Below are 14,783 nucleotides of genomic sequence, written 5' to 3' on the forward strand. Positions count from 1 at the left end.
CAAGCAGAATCACAAGCAGAATCACAAGCAGAATCACAAGCAGAATCACAAGCAGAATCACAAGCAGAATCACAAGCAGAATCACAAGCAGAATCACATCAACCACAAACAATGGCAACCTCCTCGGGGTTGAAGCCGCCTTCAGGCGCGGCACTTCAAAAAGCATATCCGCTTGGCAAGATCGAACCCAATTCGGTAGGTGGTCGAGATGAATGAAAACAAAACACCAGGAATCTGTCCAAAACATGAGCAAACCAACCAACTAACTACATCCCTTCTTATATACAGGCCAAATACTTCGCGTCATGCATGGTGGGCGGGATCATCGCGTGCGGCCCCACCCACACGCTCGTCACACCTCTCGACCTGGTCAAAACCCGACGACAAGTCGATCCCAAACTCTACACGGGCAACTTCTCGGCCTGGCGATCCATCTTCGCCAATGAAGGTCTACGCGGCGTCTTCTTCGGCTGGACACCCACCTTCGTGGGCTATAGTTTCCAAGGCATGGGCAAATACGGATTCTACGAAGTCTTCAAACACATCTACGGCGACACATTGTTCCCCAACGCCAACCGAACACTGGTATTCTTGGGCGCCAGCGCCAGCGCGGAATTCATCGCCGATGTATTTCTCTGTCCGTTTGAGGCGATCAAAGTCCGGATGCAGACCACCTTGCCCCCTTATGCCAATACCTTGCGTGAGGGGTGGTCGAAAATCGTGGCGAAAGAGGGAGTGGCTGGTTTGTATAAAGGGATCACACCGCTGTGGGGCAGGCAGATTCCTTATACCATGTGTAAGTTTGCCACGTTTGAGGAGACGGTCAGGTATATCTATAAACAGTTGGGGAAGCCCAAGGAAAGTTATAACAAGTTGCAACAAACCGGTGTGAGCTTTTTGGGTGGCTATATTGCTGGTATTGCTTGTGCGGTCGTCAGTCATCCTGCGGATGTCATGGTTAGTAAATTGAATTCGGAGAGGAAAGGTAAGTTTCACTTTCACTTTCACTTTTTCTTTTCTTGTTTCAAAGCCCCCTGCCAGAAGCGAGGAATGCATATACGGAGTACTAACAATGTCTGTCTCCCCCGCGAATAGCCGGCGAATCGTCCGGAAAAGCCATGACGAGGATCTACGGTAACATCGGCTTCACGGGACTATGGAACGGTCTACCTACGAGAATTGTCATGATTGGAACTTTGACAGCTTTCCAATGGTTGATGTAAGTGATTCATTCTCCAGGAAGAAACGGTGGAAAGACAGAAATAAAAGTCGTCGGTCCATTGGCGATGAAGATGAACCATACTGACGAGGCTCTGCCACATTTTTAGATACGACTCATTCAAAGTCTGGTTAGGTCTTCCTACGACCGGTGGTCATTGAGGTGGAAACTATCAACTCAAATCGCCTAACTTGGGGACATGCCTACTCTAAGTTACTATATCACTATACACTCAACCCGCTGGGATTGCGAGGCAATGAGCGATTATCTCGATCATGCTCCAAACACAAACTCTTGACCAGGCATATCGGGGGATAGTATTGGTTGTGACTCCGGACAACGGTTCATAAATGATAGAATCTGCGAGGCCTTCCCAACCATACCTTATTTTCGCCCACCTCCCAAACACCCCAGGCTCGTTACGAGGAAAACCGGCAACCAGCATCGAATAGCCACGGCACGGTCTACACGGGCCTATCATGGCAAGGGAGAAATAGAATTGAAAAGCGGACTAATTCCCCTTTCCAAACCACTAGAAACAATAATATTAAATCTACACCACAAACAAGCCTTATAGTTCACGGTCTATTTCATTCGTTCTTTCTTTCTGTAGGCAATAAATTCAATATGGTATTGTAAGGTATGATACTAAGTAGTAGTATGCTGCTCCTGTGGCAATAGATAGCCTTTGGCCGTTGTGCTGTCAATAACGCCTCGCCAAATGCAGGGAGCGGCTAAATTATGCAATGCATGCGCTGTTTAAACATCAAAAGCCTCAAAACTTCATTCTTCTCGTCAATCTCGACGTGAATGCCTTTTTCATCAGTGTTCCAGAGGCCAAGCTTTCGAAGCCTCATTCCATCGTCCTGGCGTGTCCTCTCATACATGCATGTGTGGGTGTTGTCATTCCATTCAAAGGAAATGTTCGTGGGAGCCTTTACCTTTTGCCTTTTGCCTTCATCATGCGTACGGCTTTTGCTCGTTCTAGTGTCACCCCAAAACCCAGATTCAAGCACGATAGCTGCTATTTTGGAACTCGACATCACCATAGGTCTTTCATAGGTCGTCAACACCTGATTTAGTGAAAAGTCTCGGTCCAACATTTGGAGCATCAGACATCTTTCATGGCCGAATCGTTGTCTTCAAGGTGATTACCAATACCATGTAGTTCTTCGTCATGATGGGACATTGATTGTTCGGGTAAACTCAGGGGAGATTCGGATCTTCTGTCGAAGTGGTCCTCGGGAGGTGCAAACGACCACACCTGACAAAGATTAGCAATTGCACAAACTCCAGAAAACATCTTGTGTCACATACCTCCATGACCGTCCTGTTTGAGCGACTAGCCATAATGACGGCCTTTTCTTCTTCAAAAGCAACCCTCCATACTGCTTCCGCAGGTTGACTGAGTTCCCGAACCAATTGACCAGTCTCGACGCTCCAGATCTTGACTCGGCCGTCACTACCGCCGCTGACTATTCTGTTATCGTCAAACTGCAAACTCGTAACACTATTGTCGTGTGCGGCCAAACGATGGATAGGCAGGCTGGTTTGCAAAGACCACACTCGCACGGATCCGTCGGATCCTCCAGTGACCAAGGTATCGCCACGCATTTGAAGCTGACCAACTAGTGATGTGTGGCCTTGTAATATCGCAGTGCAATTGCCAGTTTTGGGGTCCCATATCCGCACACTCGTGTCGAGACTTCCTGTAGCAATTCTGACACCGTCGAAAGCAATGGCGTATATCTGACTGAAGTGGCCAGTTAATGTACGAAGACAATGGCCTTCAGATATACTCCATATCCGGGCAGTGGTATCGTAGCTGCCAGATACGACAAGATCGCCATGGATGGCCAGACAGCGCACGCTAGCCTGGTGACCAATAAGCACTCTCTTACACACTCCTGACGGGATATCCCATATTCTTAAGGTGGTGTCTCGAGAGCCCGAAATGGCCGTGTTGGCATCTGACATTTTGAGACACCTTACCGTCGACGTATGACCCCTCAGGGTGTGAATGCTCCTGCCAGTGGACATATCCCACACCCGGACGTCTCGGTCACATCCACCACTGACAAGAATATCGTCCCATGGAACCATAGCCCATACACCCATGACATGGCCCTTCAATGTCTTCTGATGCTCTCCAACTGTGTTGAAGACGTGGATTTTTGCATTGTCCATGGCCACAACAATGTACTTCTCCGTCAGATGAAGACTAGTGACCACTCCTTGATCGGGAGTTATGTGCTTAACGGTTCTTTCTCCTCCCTTTCTCCATGCTGCCTCGATCATGTACTTGTGTCGGAAGTGTGAATAGTGCGATTGTGACTGTCTCTTTCTTGCTTGTGGACTTGAAGAACGTTGTTCATGACCTGACAAGGATAGATTGGGGGCGCTAGACGATGGACCTATGACTGTGCCGTCGAGAGTGCGTTTAGAAGAGGGGTTGCTATATCCATATGGAGCATAAGGGCGCTGCGGGAGTTGGAAAGACTCGCTATCATCACTCGAAGCAGAAGATGACTTTCGCCAGGCATGCTTGTCACACATCATTTTCCACAGCATGTCGTCATTAACCAACTTGTGCCACCGGTGGGACACTTGAGAAGCGCGAGCGAGTGTGAGAGGATCGTCAATATAGGAGAGAACCTAGACGGCATCAGTATCAGGTCAGAGACAGGAGAAACGACACCCAACATACTCTCAGGCACAATTCGTCCGGCAGATGTTCGAAAGGGTCCTTTTTCAGTCGGGGAGAGACGAAATGATGAACGAAACTCAACAGTTGGCTGTCGCACATGTTAAGCAATTCGGCCAGATATCTCTCCCTCTGGGCGGCATTCAGGTTCAGGAAGTGAGCGCGAGCATCTCTGAGAAACGAATCCTCTTCTTCACTCGCACATGTCCAACTAGGAGCTCGTTGATACGGGGTGGGAGAAGGCGCCGGGGTAGGAGGGGAAGCAGGAGCTGAAGGCAGGATACTGAGTGGCATGTTGTTCTTGCCAGTCGTCGACAATCGCTTCGGACGTGGTTGGGATAGGCTATGACGAGACTTGGAGGCTCGTACAGGGTCTATTGGGATGGGTTGGGAGCGGGAGAATGGGAAGTCGGATTCTTGCTCGGTGGGAGAGGGTCTCCCATGGTAGGGGTGTGAAGGCAGTTGATGAGGATCTATTAGGACAGACCTCGAGGGTCGGGGAGACAGAGGTTTGGCTAATTGTGTCGGGGAGGCAGTGTCATCGAGGTCCATGTTGTAAGCGCCGCAGGCAGGGTGTAGACTAGGGAGGCGGTAGTTTGGCTGGAGACTCGGATGGTAACAAAGGTGGTATGAAATGTCCAAATAGTGAGCAAGACCCTCTCAACGAGATGCTTATGCGTCAGAGAGATTCCATGTCAGCAGGAAAAGGAAAGGGGGGAATGGCGTGCACAGAGCTGGGTGTTGAGTTGGACTGGGTGGGCGAAGGAGGGTGGTGGCAGCCAGCGCTTATGGTTTATGACATGAAAGAGACACTGGCAGGCAGGCTCTAGGCCGAATCAAAGATGACGGAAGGGAGGACTGATATGCAGGCGGATATGACGGACGATTTGTCAGTGTTTGCGCGAGAGGAGGAGGCTTGTAGAGAGGGTAAAGCGATGGTGTTAAAATGGTACGTGTCGAAAATGACTGGTGATATCACAATCGCGGTAACAGATGTTGGGTGGACGAAGAGACTATTGAATAAAGATGACGGTTGGATAGTGAGGGAAAGTTGGCAAAGGGGGCGCTGGGGGTAAGGAACCTCGAGGAAATGACTAATATGAGAGGCAAGAACTTGGCACTAAGTAAATGGCATCAGCGTTTTGCGTTTTGGTTTCCTGGCGTGTGATAATGGGGACGAGGGACGGGCTGAGGGAATCCTCGGGCTTAAAGGTTCCCGCAGGTGGCCGGCGAAAACATGACAAAAACTGGTACAATATGTACATACTTGAATTCTTTGGGTGATTACACTCGGGGCCGGTGAATAGTGGACGTAGTAATGATGTCGTACTCACTCACCATCCAGAAGAAGAAAAAGAGAAAATTACAATCCTCAGGTTGGACAGAGGACATTAAAATTCATCTTTGATATTGGTCTGTATCTGTCTCTGCGCCCAAAGCAAAAGGAATGATTTGCGATCTGGGTAGTCGACACCGCCAATACGCTGATAGTTTAGGCTCATCCCAACAGCATTTGGGCAGAGATACTGGCAGTTGGGCCCCTATCAATACTAGGTATTAAGCTTGGGCATTCATTGTCGCAGTATGCTACCCACTAAGTAGTGGAGACGCGTGGGTTCAGTCGAGGCTCGACCAACAACCATCGATACTGATGCAGAAGTCGACCTGTTCGAGCCCAAGATCTCATGCATAACGACACCAGGTACATTTGCCATGAATCAATGTGCATGAAACAATGCAAACTAGCCTGGGAAGATCTCTTTAGGCAGACTTGTCAGAGAATCGTCAAAGCGTTGTAGGCATCTTCAGCCTGTCACAAGCGCAGTAAGGATAAGCCCAGGCACCCTGCAGCATGCCCATAGTGCAAGTCGTCCAGCCACATCTGCGGGACGAGGGGCATTAACGTCTCCGTACTTCAATAACACCGCGACACTATAGGTTTTGTATTTATCCACTGATGTCTTGCATCGAGATTATCCGACTTGGGCCAAGTGTGTTGAGGTGCGTGGGTGCCACAGGGAACAAGTGCCCTGCGAGTCGTTGTACCCTGGGGCAGTGGTGCATCTTGTGAATCCCACTTTGGCGATACTCCGGGTGACCTTTACGATTCCCACTTTCAAGCTTTCAGGTGTCAGGATTTCATTTCGCCAGGGGCTGCTTAGGCAAGCATCGCAAGCAATGTCGGTCTATGTAGTGTTGCGGTTGCGATCAACTTATCCCAGAGCCCGTAGTTCTTCTCAACATGCAGTCGGTGTGTTAGGTACGTACCTAGGATGTCTCTATCCCACTTTGTATCCTGACCGCTAGTTGAATGCACACCCACGCAGTACTTAGGCCCAAGCGACCATGTACCAAGACGAGACGAACAGAAATGGGTTCCCCCGCATGCCTCGATATCCCCGCAATACTAAGACGACTAATTATGTGTAGGGCTCCCTAGGCGCGTCTGGCCTTGGGGAATAGTCATGAATCCTTGTGATTGACGCTCTCAACAACAGGCACTAGCACTCAACATATCTCTCAACCCATCACTGACGCCCTCTCTATCGATGGTCGAGGGCCGGCACTCGGATCCCACACTGTGTTCACGTCCTAGAATTTGGATGATCAAGCACTGCCCAAGGATCACACAGCTATCATCAGGAGCTCTCACGTAGGCCTATCCATTGATGTTAGGAGTGCCGTTAGCCCTCAATCCTATGTTCATTCTACAAGATCCTGATCGTCCATTCCTCACTGTCAAAGTCCAACCATACTCCAATCAGACCACCATCCCTCATTAGTCGTAGTAGAACGGGAAATCAAGGCCGCCATGTTCCACCATCTCATGTCCTCAGAAGGTGCACCAAACCCCGGAGCCATCGCGGCAACCAAGGATTATATGTGACAAGGACAGAGACGTCAGAAATCATTGGCGTATCTAAAATGCAATATGGCAATCTCTAGAAACATGGTGCATAGTACAAGGTAGAACAGGGGTTCCACGACACATGTCTCAATGTGCGTGCCCAACCTGCAGGAAGACTGGAAGGATCATGCCAAAACATGCAGCAGCCAAATCCTTCCAGGAGGCCTTTGTCTCGGTCTGCAATCCTTCTCGCCCATCCACGTATCCATTGGCATGACCATTCATCGACTCGTGGTGCGACTTGGAAGTGTCTTGCATCGAGTGCATGGCCACGTAGAGAAAGGTTCCGGCAGAGAATAGCAATAGCATGCCAGTCCACCATTGCGTCGACTCAGGGCTACGTTTACCCACTCCACCCAGAACATGTGCCAAAATCCAGGTAGTAATGGCACCGGTAGGAGCGGCAAGGCTGAACAATACTAGATGTCCTCGCGCAGCCCGCTTAGATAGCCCCTGCTTGACCAGGACTGAGGTGAGGCCGAATGCCGCAGGGGCCTTGTGGATCATGATAGCGAAGAAGATGACGAAACTGAGGCCTGAATTCGTGGCCGACGAGGAGGCGCCCAGAGCAATACCGTCTGCAGCTGCGTGAATAACCAGTCCAATCGTTGTGGCGAACCCTCGACTGTGGGCATGGGATACATCGCTCGATTCCAAGAACGACTCTGCTTCTTCATCTCGATCCAAAGATGTAGTCAAATTAAATCTGCGACCAAGATTGTTGAGCGCAATGTGATGTGTGCGAGCCTTGGGCTTCGTAGGGGTGGTGTACTGTGGAATTTTGTCCACCAAGTACATGAGCATGAACCCTGCGAGCAGAGCAATGCCGATCCAAGCGTGTTGCGAGTCGCTGTGTCCCTCTTCTGTGTGGTTGTCAGATTCTTTGTTGGACCCCTTGGATGCTTGTCCTTCAGCGCCCATGATCCCAACGGTGCCAGGCTTGGTGGGTGTTCGTGGGGGATCGTCTAATCGAGAGGGTATGACAGGGCCAGGAACATTGAAAGGACTTGTTTCGTCGACCGATCCTCGAGCCACCGCGACACGAAGTTCACGGGATTGGAGTGTACCCGACCATTCCACGCCAGACTGGCGCGCATATAGGGCTCTATTTACGTGCGGCCGCGCACTGTGTCCGACTTCTGAAGCGCTGGAAAGAGTTTCGACTCCTTCGGGTATAATGACAACCAGTGAAGTTCCGACGAGGACGCCCATGCCAATCGTTGATATCATGCGTAGCTTGGACTGTGAGAGGGTGAGAGCTAGAGGGAGAATGCCTGCAAGGAACGAGGCCAGGCCCATTACAATGCTCAGACTGAGCAAGGTGAAGAGGCCGTCCATGTTGAAGAGAGGGAGGGGAAGGATTGATGAAGGAGAGAATTTTAAGGAATGATATGTGAAGCCAGAGTCAACCTGCACATGATTGAATATCAAGGAGAGGCTTGTTTGGCGCAACGGTGGAAAATTGAAGCATCTGTCAAGATCTCCTGAGCAAGTGTAGGTACGGAGTAGTGTCTTTTGGCGCCCAACACGATTTCATCCCTTTTAGAACTGCGGCTGCACCTGCGCAATACAAGTTTCACCCGATAAGATTCTCCTTATCGCACGTGAGTCTGTCTTGTTCCTCGAGCCACGAAGAGGTCATGGCCAGAAACACCAATCGACATCTAGCATCATTCAATTCTGCAGAATAACGCATTATTCACAAGCACAAGTTCTATGACTGCTACGTCTCAATCCATGGGTATTTGGCCTAACCTGGCGCCGACAAGCCCATAAACCCCACGCAGAAGCGTCCGTGTTCCCATCACTTGCTCTCATTTCCCCAACACCCAACGCTGTAAACCCACGTGAGTAGCATAATTCCGTCAACGTCGTATCGTTGCGGGAGGCTCTGGCGTCCCGACAATGCTTGCAGGTTAATCAGAACATTCCATCGTCTTGAGCAGAGAATGTAGCTGCTGAGTTGATGCTGATGTGTGAGTTTCACTCATCATAGTCTGTTCCCTTTTTCTTGTTTGTCGAATCTGCTGGAAAGAGGCTTTTGGAGTGAATCGTGACCTTGGTCGACTGTGCATCAAATACGACAACTGATGTCGCAAAGCCAAGATGATTTCCATTGGCTGAAGTCGTTTTCGTCACCTCTCGTGCTAATTTTGTGTGTAATGGTGCATTTCAGTCTGATGTAGTCATGGCACCCAGCGAGACCAGGCCTTTTCGCACGATGTTGGAGAATGGGAGATTTGACGAGTGACGACGGGGACATCTGCAGCGGCGGCGTTCTCGTTGGAAACGTGCAAGTGCAGCCAGATCTCAGGCCTGCTCCCTCGGCGCGCCGTCTGCTCTGACTTGCGTCGTTTGATGAGCTTGATAGAGCCGTAGATGGTGGGAGCATTGGCGACGAAGCAAGAGACCAGGAGTTGGATCGATGCCCATAGACTTCGGACTGGCTGGTAAGAGGATTCGGCGTAGATATAGGCGAGGCGTATACAGGTGATGATGATGCAGAAGAAGCCGAGAACAAACAAAGTCCACACGCGGAGCCTTTCAGAAAGTGTTCGGTGTTGGACGATGATGAGTGGGAATGATATGGCGAGGAGGTGGAGATCCAGAACAATGTTTGTGCTGGCCTGAACGACGAGTTGGATGTAGGCCCGAATACAGGTTCCGGGGGCTGGGTCGACCTGCCAGTACAGTCTGAAAGGGCGACATTCCAGAAAGGTGCTAAGGACGACGGCGATATATGACAACGCCAGGGCAGCCCAACATGAGCGGATCAAAGCGGTGGTCAGGCGTGACCGAATCTGGAAGAGTTGCGAGTAGAAGAGTAGCAACAGGCAGTTTTGCAACCAATAAAAAGTGGTGATGAGTAACCTGGCAATCAAGGCCAGAATACTCCCAATCTTCAATCTGGCTAGATCTTCCTCGTCAAAGTATTTTGTGTTGCCATATATGGCATCATTTGAGGTCCCATAGGTCAAGACATATTGATTGACCACAATCCGACTGCTAGCAACCAAGATGGCGAGTACACAAACCCAGACACTGACGTCGAAGTATCCTAGTTTTAACCTCGAAGTGACGATTCGGACGATTAGAATAGTGATGGCGACCGCTGTGCAAACATAGCCCGTCACTCGAGCATCGAAAGAAGAGGTGAGCATTGTTGAGGACTCATTTCCAAAGCCACGGTGGGAGAGGTTGCTGATCAGACCGAGATTGTAGTCTCACCCAACACACAGAGAATGATTTCTGAAACTGCTGTACGCAATTGCGAATGTGCGAGTTCGGGCGCTGGGTCTGGAAACGACTGATATTGTCTCTTGTCAGAGCCTTCGAGCTGTGTGAGGAATTGAGGAAGCTGGGGGACGGGGGCATAGGGTTAAAAGCTGGGGAAGAGGCCGAGGGGCTTCAATTTGGGTGGATTGCAGGTTGTGGGAGATGACTGGGAGAGGCCGGCGCAGTGGGACGAGTTGGTTTGGGGGAAATGATGAGGATCGACTGCCGGGCGGGGTTGGAGACGAGCGTCTTGACGAGGTTCTGCCGTTTAATAAGTTGGACCACAGAGGCCGAGGGGCGCTATACCGCCCCCAGCTTCAAATCCGGTGCCCACCAGTGCCCACCAGTGCCCGCCCACCACACCTGCGACTCGAGAGGAAACGCAATTCCACAGCACTACGGAGTATACGAAGAGCCGTTACATCAAATGGATCCCTCCTCGGCACGCGGACACGGGATCGACAATATTAGCAGAAACTCTTCCCAGAATCAAGAAGTGTAAGCTTCATTCGGTGTGCCTGTGTCTCTTGTCTCCCTGTCACATCTCTCAGGGTCTACGGAGTACAGTGGCCGGCCATTTGAATTACCGCAACCGTCCCTGCCTTGAACTTGACACCCATGTGAGAATTGATCGGTCGCCGTTAACCGAGGGGAGCCCCCAAGCCAGCGGCGCCATACTTGTACTTATTATTGAATCCCATGGGCTTTCGACCCTGCGAGACTCTCCATATCACTCCCCAAACCTGCTCCGAAACTGCGTGGCGTCTTGACTCGTTCTAATCGGGTGCGTCGCTTCACCAGCTCATAGATTACACATTCACAGCCCCTTCGCCTAAACATCTGACCGACTAACCGGGTCTCCAGCCGCGAATAGGTCAGATTCACAATTGACTCAACACTCCAGGTTTGGACAATGGAGTCCTTTCTAGTTTGGTTCACCCCTGATTCTATTTCCACATTGTTACTATTGTCCTCTTGTGGCCGCCTGCCTCTAGGATCTCTCTACCCTACTGCGCATGCGGTACTAGGTTGTCGACGGTACTTTGCGCACACACCTCCACGTAGAAAAAGCATCTGCCAAGTCTAAGGTGATCGACAACATTTTCTAGTGCGATGTGTCAGCACCACCAAAAGTGACTCGTACAGGCAACATGTCGTTCCGGAAAATAGCGACACCAGCACATATTCAGACACAAGCATCAAGTATTACCATGAAAGATGGCCATATTCACTTCGTCACATCCAATTGCAATGTACTTTTGCTTTCAAAAGTGGTCCTTTCTGACGAGCGCTCTGCTCGAGCCGCATCTCGCCGACGATCGTAAGCGCAAGACGCAACCGGGCAATCCCAAGCCCGGAGCGTAACCACCTCTGCATCTATACTCCGTACTTTGTACCCTGATCTCACCCCAGATTTCCAGTTAGCGTGGGCTGCTGGGTTGATGGTTGGTTCTTCGGCAGATAATTAATCCGAACCGAAAATCAACCCCACTCAGATCAACGTCGCGCACACGCGTGCCTTCCCAACCACGGCGCGTAAAGTGGTGCAGGCTATCTCAATCGATAATTTCATCGCAATCCCAACATAGGGATCACTTTCGCCCAATCAATTCCATCGAGTGTCTACTTCCTATCGACACTCTCTCGTGCGAAGCCCATCGTCTCTCCATTTGGCTTCACAAAGTCATGAAGCCTTGAGGATCCGAAACCCGGAGAAACAACCTGTCCGTACACAATGGCGACATCATCAGACGAATGTAAGTACATACTCGGCAAGCAGCACCCCTGTCACAACGCAGATGCTGTTCAGTTGAACTGACACACCGGCCATATAGGGTCCGTCAACGCCAACGAGGCAGTTCATGTATCCATCGTCCAACCTGGCACAGACAAGCTGATCACCAGACATGATTTCCATCCACAATTCACTTATCCCATTGTTGGCGAAGCAGAACAGATTTTTGGCTACAAGGATCTGGATATCGGACTCCAATTTGCTGCCCACGACTTGCGCCCTCATGTCAAGATCTCGTATTCAAAAAAATTCCCAACCGTTGGCACCACCGCTGCGCTCGACCTGATCGAAACCCTCACTCCCTTTCTCCCTCCTGTCGCCTTCGAACGCAACTTTGAATCTCACCTCTTGCAAGACACTGGCGCTCGCGACTGGACTCCCCCAGGTCTCAAAGTGAGCCAATACTCAAGGGATGGAAAGGACTTTGAGGTGTGGGCAGGATCGCTCCTTGATACGCGCATGCGACTACTCCTCGACAACATCCAGATCTTGATTGTATTCTTCATCGAAGGCGGTCAGTTCATCAATCTCGACGATGTTGATTGGACCTTAGATCGATGGCGCGTCTATCTGGTCTACCAAAAATCTCAGCCTCCCAATCCCAAAACCTCGCCATATTCATTTGTCGGCTACGCAACCACATATCGCTTCTACAAATTTCAGCCGATCAAGTCTCAAGCCGAAGACTTTGTCTCCCCCAACGCACAAAAGATCACTCCCAACAAATTGACATCCCGTCTCCGAATCTCGCAATTCCTCATCACACCCCCATATCAAAGCTCGGGTCACGGCTCCGCTCTATATCAAGCCATCTACTCCGAGGTTATGGCCGATCCCACGATTTTCGAATTGACGGTAGAAGACCCTAGTGAGGAGTTTGACAAGCTTCGGGACATGAACGATTTTGATGTCTTGGAGTCGCAATTCCGAGATGCAGACATCAAGATCAAATCGACACCGCTGTCCAATGCGGAAAGAGGACGTGTCAAGCGTGTGCCCACTGGATCACTCCTGCCCTTGACCAAGCTGCAGGAGATCCGAGCCAAAAACAAGATTGCCAGTCGACAATTTGCGCGCATGGTGGAAATGTTTTTGCTTGCACAAATTCCCTTGTCTCATCGTGCCACGGGAGGAGCGTCATTGACCAGTCTGAGGATTAATGGCCCAAGAGCGTCGAATGAGCATGATCGGAGTTATTACTGGTGGCGGTTACTCCTGAAGCAACGGATCATGAAGAAGAACAAAGATCTTTTGCAACAGATACCGCTGGAAGATCGATACCCTCAGATTGAAGACAGTGCTCGAGCACAAGAGGACGAGTACGAAGGTCTCATTCTCAAGTATGCCTTGAGACGAGAAAAAGAAGGTGATCGACACGGTAATGGCTCGTCCTCATCGGCCCCTGTGAGGAAGAGGAAGATTATCGACTCGGATGATGAAGCTTCTGATGGCGCAAGCGAGTCGTCCAAGAGGCAAAAGGCTTGACAATAGTCACGGCCATGGGCCTTCAAACGAAACCCAAAAATCTGAGCAGATCTGTGTGGGTGGCGCAGACTTTGCCCGCCATGTGTCATGATGAGGGTTTGATAGTCAGGAGGATTGCCATGACATTGACGACGAGGTCGGAGAAACCGGGGGCTATGCGCCTCGTTTTGGCTTAGACAAATGGTGAATCAAAATTGCTGTCATGCCACTGATCACCGAGACAAGAGAGCCCGACGGTAGCGCACAAATTGCTCTCGCTCTTCAGCCTCTTCCTCAGCGATAACATGTTCGTCTTGTCCCAGTGTGCTTCCCTCGTCCCACATTTTTTCCAACTCTTGATCATCGTCACCGACGACAGCCCACATACTCTCACGTAGTCGTTTATTGCGTTCGCGATCTTCCTCGATTCTTTGCTCGATCGCTCGCTTGTCCACCTTGGACACGCTACTGGCTTGCCTCACACTATGGGAACCCACCGTCTTTGGAGTAACTCTATTACTCTCGGGGGCACCATCAGCCGCGACAATCGCAGCAGACGTCTGAAGCGCAGTAGAACTTTCTGCTTCGTCCATGGCGTCACCTGTTTCCATTCCCTTGCCGTCTCCGTCCTCGAGTAACCTTCCCATCGCCTCCTCCTTGGTCTTCAAAGTGTTTTCAATGCCCGTAACAACGTCGGACTCCAAGACACCTTTCTCGCCCATACCAGATACCACGCGCCGGACGACCTTGACATTGGCACCACTTTGTGCGACCGCCTCGACGATCCGAGTGATATCTCTGCGCACCATATCCACGTAGTCTTTATGTCCACCTTCTTTCAAATTGACATCGGCGTGGTGTTCAAGGAAATACATGATGTTTGCTCGGTTGTTCATGTTATGGCCGCGTTCTAGGTTCTCCAGGATGCAACTGTGCAAGTCCTCGTCCATGTCGCGGTGTTTCATGGCATAATGTGCGGCTTTTTGCGATGCTGTGGTCGATGCCGATAGGTGTGTTAGGAGGTTGGTGAAGCGCAACCGCACTTCAAATGGGTCTGCCATGTTTGAGTTGTCGAAGATGCAGTGATTGCGGCCTAGGAAAGGTGATCAAAGAGACATCAGTGTGTCTGTGTAGGGGAGGAGACCGAGTGAGGTGGCAGTTGTTCGCATCACATGTAGTAGTAGGGGTGACAAGAGACTGCATACACAAAACATAGGTCCACCGTACTGGCAGTCAGTATTGTAGGTCTCGGTCCATGTACATGGCAGAGTATGGAGGAAGATTGGTGGTGGTTGGATTCGTTAAATGTTGTATGCCGAATGTCGAATGTCCCCAGCAGAGGAAAGGATTCTCGGTGCTTCCCCGCATATGTGGCTGCATTTAATTTATTATCAGATGCAGCCACCAGAATATTTCC

At 50.5% G+C, this 14,783-nt stretch overlaps 6 protein-coding genes across 7 annotated transcripts; 2 read left to right on the plus strand and 4 right to left on the minus strand.

Moving 5' to 3' along the window:
• The first annotated feature begins 50 nt into the window (after positions 1-50).
• PV10_07539 lies at positions 51-1,787 on the plus strand. Of its 2 annotated transcripts, XM_016372451.1 has the most exons (4): positions 51-195; positions 289-985; positions 1,096-1,219; positions 1,329-1,787. In XM_016372451.1, exons 1-4 carry the CDS (start codon positions 112-114, stop codon positions 1,378-1,380), a joined length of 957 nt encoding a protein of 318 aa, XP_016221783.1. In that variant the 5' UTR covers positions 51-111; the 3' UTR covers positions 1,381-1,787. The 2 variants fall into 2 exon arrangements, with proteins under 2 accessions (XP_016221783.1, XP_016221784.1); XM_016372452.1 differs by having other exon boundaries at positions 51-985.
• A 32-nt stretch (positions 1,788-1,819) lies between these two features.
• PV10_07540 (uncharacterized protein) lies at positions 1,820-4,991 on the minus strand. The gene is made up of 3 exons (XM_016372453.1): positions 3,927-4,991; positions 2,537-3,874; positions 1,820-2,483 (listed from the first exon to the last, which is right to left on the minus strand). Exons 1-3 carry the CDS (start codon positions 4,473-4,475, stop codon positions 2,331-2,333), a joined length of 2,040 nt encoding a protein of 679 aa, XP_016221785.1. The 5' UTR covers positions 4,476-4,991; the 3' UTR covers positions 1,820-2,330.
• A 1,461-nt stretch (positions 4,992-6,452) lies between these two features.
• On the minus strand, positions 6,453-8,317 carry PV10_07541 (uncharacterized protein). The gene has a single exon (XM_016372454.1). The coding sequence runs from the start codon at positions 8,167-8,169 to the stop codon at positions 6,919-6,921; it is 1,251 nt and encodes a 416-aa protein (XP_016221786.1). The 5' UTR covers positions 8,170-8,317; the 3' UTR covers positions 6,453-6,918.
• A 220-nt stretch (positions 8,318-8,537) lies between these two features.
• On the minus strand, positions 8,538-10,060 carry PV10_07542 (uncharacterized protein). Its single transcript, XM_016372455.1, has one exon. The coding sequence runs from the start codon at positions 9,990-9,992 to the stop codon at positions 9,018-9,020; it is 975 nt and encodes a 324-aa protein (XP_016221787.1). The 5' UTR covers positions 9,993-10,060; the 3' UTR covers positions 8,538-9,017.
• A 1,635-nt stretch (positions 10,061-11,695) lies between these two features.
• PV10_07543 (uncharacterized protein) lies at positions 11,696-13,594 on the plus strand. Its single transcript, XM_016372456.1, has 2 exons — positions 11,696-11,864; positions 11,943-13,594. The coding sequence occupies exons 1-2, from the start codon at positions 11,843-11,845 to the stop codon at positions 13,385-13,387; spliced, it is 1,467 nt and encodes a 488-aa protein (XP_016221788.1). The 5' UTR covers positions 11,696-11,842; the 3' UTR covers positions 13,388-13,594.
• On the minus strand, positions 12,476-14,692 carry PV10_07544 (uncharacterized protein). Its single transcript, XM_016372457.1, has one exon. It carries the CDS (start codon positions 14,425-14,427, stop codon positions 13,600-13,602), a length of 828 nt encoding a protein of 275 aa, XP_016221789.1. The 5' UTR covers positions 14,428-14,692; the 3' UTR covers positions 12,476-13,599.
• Positions 14,693-14,783: the final 91 nt, after the last annotated feature.

Source organism: Exophiala mesophila, assembly GCF_000836275.1.
Source record: "Exophiala mesophila strain CBS 40295 unplaced genomic scaffold supercont1.5, whole genome shotgun sequence".
Lineage (NCBI taxonomy): Eukaryota > Fungi > Ascomycota > Eurotiomycetes > Chaetothyriales > Herpotrichiellaceae > Exophiala > Exophiala mesophila.